The sequence below is a fragment of the Uranotaenia lowii genome, chromosome 3 (assembly GCF_029784155.1).
Source record: "Uranotaenia lowii strain MFRU-FL chromosome 3, ASM2978415v1, whole genome shotgun sequence".
Classification (NCBI taxonomy): Eukaryota; Metazoa; Arthropoda; class Insecta; order Diptera; family Culicidae; genus Uranotaenia; species Uranotaenia lowii.
In genome coordinates, this window is record NC_073693.1 from 359,921,059 (window position 1) to 359,926,247 (window position 5,189).

The 5,189-nt window shown below is 38.2% G+C and overlaps 1 protein-coding gene across 1 annotated transcript; it reads left to right on the plus strand.

Annotated features, from left to right (window-relative positions):
- Positions 1-2,394: 2,394 nt before the first annotated feature.
- LOC129756710 (uncharacterized) lies at positions 2,395-4,251 on the plus strand. The gene is made up of 2 exons (XM_055753698.1): positions 2,395-3,514; positions 3,579-4,251. Exons 1-2 carry the CDS (start codon positions 2,432-2,434, stop codon positions 3,828-3,830), a joined length of 1,335 nt encoding a protein of 444 aa, XP_055609673.1. The 5' UTR covers positions 2,395-2,431; the 3' UTR covers positions 3,831-4,251.
- Positions 4,252-5,189: the final 938 nt, after the last annotated feature.

The window sequence follows — 5,189 nt, forward strand, 5'->3', positions numbered from 1 at the left end:
AATATTATAGAATCGATTCGAATGTACGAAAAAGGTTTGTTTTATTTTACCAACAGGAGCTGAAGGAGCAACCCAGCCAACATGAAATCGTAAAAGAAATCATCGTCAAACTCGTATATGGGTGCAACTATAATCGGATTCGTAAATATGTTCACTTAAGATCCGAAAACATCTTATATTCATCGTAGAAGATGTTAAACTCAAAATAAATACGATTTAGTTTCGATATGTTGGATTAAGTCGTATTTAATACGACCGATGTTAAATTGAATCATTTTAGAATCGTCTGAGATTACTTAAGAGGAACCTTATTCATACATAATGAATTTTTTATTCTAAATCGTAATTGACGACAGATGGATTCGTAAAGTATCTCACATAAGCGTCGTTATTCAGATCACTTTAAATAATGTAATCAATCTAAACGATCATCACTTAAATAGACAATTCAATGTTGTATGATGATGAATGCTCATAACTCTTTAATGAGTAACATTAATTTTTCGTGCATTCATCGCGCAAAAATAGAACAACAACTACAACACGCGCCCGCGTACACGGATCCGCTAATCCGCAGTTTGCCTCCGTTTGTTTTGCTGCTAGTTGGTAGCTGTTGGTGCTGCGTTCACTGTCTACTTGAAATATTAAAGGTAGGTGCCTTAATTGAAAAAAGCTGCTATCTATATCATTCATTATGTTTTCCTCTATGTAGGGCCATGATGGAGGAACTGAATTTCGGAAAATCTCCCGGGGACGTGTCACAGGAATGTAAGTTATAAATTATGGTTTATGAATTGGCTCTATGAAGAACAATTTTGTATCGAAAGGTGATTAATTAATAATATGATGTTTCATTTATATCTGCTAAGAATTGCTGGGATTTTTCTCGTTAAGATCGTATTTCAATCACAATGTTGCACATAAAATGCTAAATAGAGTGGTTTGTAAAATCGTTTTTTTGATTCAAATCGTACAACACTACATCACACCTAACATAAACTGCCGTTTAAACAATCAATTGAATGTAAAACTACTTCATATCGTACAAGTGTACATCACACCTCCTATAAACTGCAACTTAAGTTGTCAATCGATTTTAAAATCTATGAACATCGTATAAGACTGCAGAACACCTCACATAAATGGCGACTTAAATCGTCAATTAAATGCGATATCGCTTCAAGTCGTACAAGGGTGAAACACACATCACATAAAGTGCGGTTGGAACTGTCAATCATCCCTTCGTCGTAAATTTGTATGAATCGAATTGTATAATGTAACGTACAACATACCTCCAATGCAACATACTGTACCAAAGTAAATCAATCATCGTAATAACATCGTATATGATATTGTCAAAGTCGTAAATCATAAATTTATCAAAACATGTACGTATATTGCCTCCACTTTTGGTAGGTATAAGCTTTTTTTCTAACGTGATATACGATGATTATTGTCGACATAGATGTACGTATATCTTTTGATATACCTACCAAATTGTTGGCTGGGAATGTCCCATACGATGGATGGATTTCAACCACCAACCACCAGCTACGCGAACGTCTCGCCCGTGAGTCCGAAATTAGACCTGTATAAAAATTTGCACATGTGTGCGTGCCACATTCACGTATGATTCCAATAAACGTAGGCATACCTTCGGAAGAAACGTTTTGACAAATCGTATCAGAACTATCACTGCAAATGTTCAGTTACAAGAGAACTCTAAGAATAACTGTAGTGAAAACAGTTTGATGACCAAAAGACGTTTTCCACAAGCGGTGATTCGACGTTATCTCAACTGTTCACAAAACAGTGTCTCCATATAGAAGTTTTAACAGTTTTAAACAGTAACATAACTTAACGCCATATTCAACAGACCGTCGTTTTGGAATTCAAGATAAGTGCAATGGTTTTTATGGTTTCAGATATCATTTTCTAAAGGTTTTTTGACGCTGTTTCTAATCGTTTCATAACTACAACAGGAACTGTTATGTTACAATATTTTCGTATTCGGGTTGCCAACTGAGCTATATCACAAGCCCTATTTTTTTTAATGTGCTTAACCAAATTCTCAAAGAAACTTATCTCAGTGCAGCTTCATTCCTCAAAGCTTCATCGGGTTTCTAAATAAATCAACAGAAAATGATTACCGAAAGGATCACAGCATGCCATAAGCCACCCTCATTGACAATCAAAAAACTTCGTTGTTATTAATGTTATTAACGAGCGAAATACACTGATCATCTCAATGATGAATGCCGCCACTTGTTTTAGTTTCATAGTTCATTTCTCCCTGGGTTGATGACGTGTTTTGCTTTCAGATGAATCGATTCTGATAACGTCGTTTGATTCCTAGATGTGCGATCGCTGTGTTTCATTCAGTATTTCTGGGCATCTCATTCGCGAAACACTGATCGGACACAGATTAAAGATGTTGAGTTTTCAGTTCTTTTGCTCGCTCCTAGCAGTTTTTGTCATGGTATTTGGTTCCAAAGGTCGAGCCTCCGACGCAGATCTAGCATTGTCCGCGCAACTGTTCCAGGTTATCGAGTTCTACAAACAGGCTGATCCGGTAGGGCTTCCGCTGGGATCGATTCCCGATCCGATGTCTATAGCAAGGATTCAAAAAACGTTCGGCCTGGATACCATTGAGCTGGAAGGAGTTCGTGCTCATGGCCTATCGAAGTTACGGATCAAACTCTTCAAGGCAGAGCTAAACTCGATGACAGTCCGAGTTGAAGTTCAAATGGGCGAGATGTTGATTGATGGAAACTACACGTTGAGTGCGTTTGTGTCTGGATCGAGTGGTCCGTTCAAGGTTATCCTAAGTGATATAACTTCGGTTGGAAATGTGACTCTGGCCATCGATCGGGAAGGTGCTTTACAAACGAAGGATGTAGATTTTGACTTCAAATTCAGTGATATGACAGTGGATTTCGAAAATCTGGGATTCATGGGAAGATTGTTTCAGCGGGTGGTCAATGCTGCTTCCGATATAATTATCGAGTCAATCAAACCATACATGCTGAGGGAAGTCCACGCAAAGATCCAATCGGAAATAGATGGTCGAATTGCACTGATCAGCGAAACTAAGGGGATAGTTTTTCCGAATTCAATTTCGCCACTGGACATGTTCATTGGAGAAGCAAGAATATTGCTCAGAAAGAACCGATTGGATCCATTTTTGGTACCGGATTATAACAATTCTTTAAGTTTGGTGCAGGTTAGGTTATCAAACACGTGGCTACGGGGCCTGACCAGTTTCTATCGGGTGGGTGACGTTTCCGTTGCTGTCTCCAACCACAGTGCAACGATTGGATTGGAAGTATCCACTGGACGATTGGAGGGATCAGCTCAGTGGGAAATTTCCTTGATGACCGGCTTCCTGTCCAGAGCTGGAATCTTTCAATTCACCATCGATTACTTCCGGACTGCAATTGAGGTCCAACAACCGCTCGATCTTCGCCAGACTCCAGTTCTGAACGATCTTCAGTTGGACATGGGAAACGTTCAGGTAAGTTGTTTTTCTGTAACAAAAATACATTTTCAAAAATACAAAGAACCAATTGCAATTGTAGATCTACAGTCACGGAGCCGGTTCCTTGGACTATTTGCTGGAGGCAGCCGGTAATATTCTACCGAATTTGATCCGGTCCCAAGTAATGGACGCTATCGAGATTCCCCTCAGGGGTCGCATCCGTGAAAAGCTGAGCTGTATGAACGTGGAACAGTTTGTGAAGGATCATGTGGCCCGGTTTGAACGACAAGGAACGGCTATGGCGATAGACTGGAGGTTGTGTGAAAGGAAGATTCCTGATGTGGTGTTGTGAATTTATTTCAAAAAAAAAAACAAAGCTAAAATTTTCTATAATTTAGATATTTTTCTATAAATTTAGCAGGACGATAATTTTTGGATTCAAAAACATGTTTGTATTCATTTTCAGCTTAAAATTGATTTTATGAAATGAATTTTTAGAAGAACTTATTGTCAATTGCATGAATTTTTAGACTATTGAGAGAATCTGATTTGACAGATAACAATTCCGCACTCACTAACACCATCACATTCTTTATATAAACTATCATGTGCTAAAAGTTGAAAAGGGATTATATGAAAAAAGGACCAACATCAGAGTTCAGTTAATCAAATTATTTCTACCAAAAAATCAACTTTCATACGCACCGTTGCCGTCTTCAACAAACTGCGCAGATTGCACCTATTTAGACCCCCGTGCAAATAATTTGCGCGCAGTAATATCTGCTCACAGACCTATACATAGACAATGACACATATCGATATTCTTTTGGATAAAATTGAATTAAAAACAATTGCGACTGGTGTGTCAGTAAAAATTGTAAGTGAATCCATAATTTTTTGGCTAATTTTTCAGTAATTCGAAAAACGCCCGAATAATGCATGATTTATTTGTTCTGTACATTCTTGTACCCGAATGTACAGGATGCATTCTGTTTTCTGTTCGTTTCTTTTCATTTGTTGATCGGTCAATTTTCGTTATTCAACTTCTTGGTTCGCATGCATTTCATAATAATTTTCGCCAAAACAATAACGATTATGCCGTTTGGAAATGTGATTCGAAAATCAGATGCGAGCAACGGCTGATTTGAAAAACTGATACGGGTTGTCTATGTGTGCGTCAGTGCGAAAATATTTCTGCGTGGAAATTATTTGCACAGGAGTCTAAATAGGTGCAATTTCCGCAATAATGTGAAATAATACAAATTCAAACGTCGTATATGATCTTACCTATGATGACATAACTTTTTAGGTTTTATATTGCTAACAGTTGGCGATCAGACTTCGCTGAAGACAGACGTGTTTCGATCCCAAGCTAGATAAGTGTTGACCTCAAACAAGAGTTTCTACCGGTGTGGCAATGGCCGACGAAATTGTGAAGAACACTATAGCCTTCAAATTTCCAGATGGTGCTCCAAGCCCATCTTTGTTTGAAGTTGCTAGGTTTGTGAAAAACTTCGATGCTGACAAGTCGTCGATGGAGTCGTAGTACAAGGTAGCCGAGGATAAATCATTATTCATAAAATTTAAAACGAACGATGCTATGAAGGATGCCATTTCCCAGAACGCGAAGGTTCTAAAGTTTTCGTACTCGGATGGAAAGATTGTGGACGTTACGATGGCGATTGCAGGGTGTTATACGAAGTACGTGAGA

Coding starts and splice junctions, on each gene's coding strand:
- LOC129756710 (XM_055753698.1), top strand. CDS start 2,432: ATGTTGAGTTTTCAGTTCTTTTGCTCGCTCCTAGCAGTTTTTGTCATG. Junction 3,515..3,578: donor TGGACATGGGAAACGTTCAG/GTAAGTTGTTTT, acceptor TTGCAATTGTAG/ATCTACAGTCACGGAGCCGG.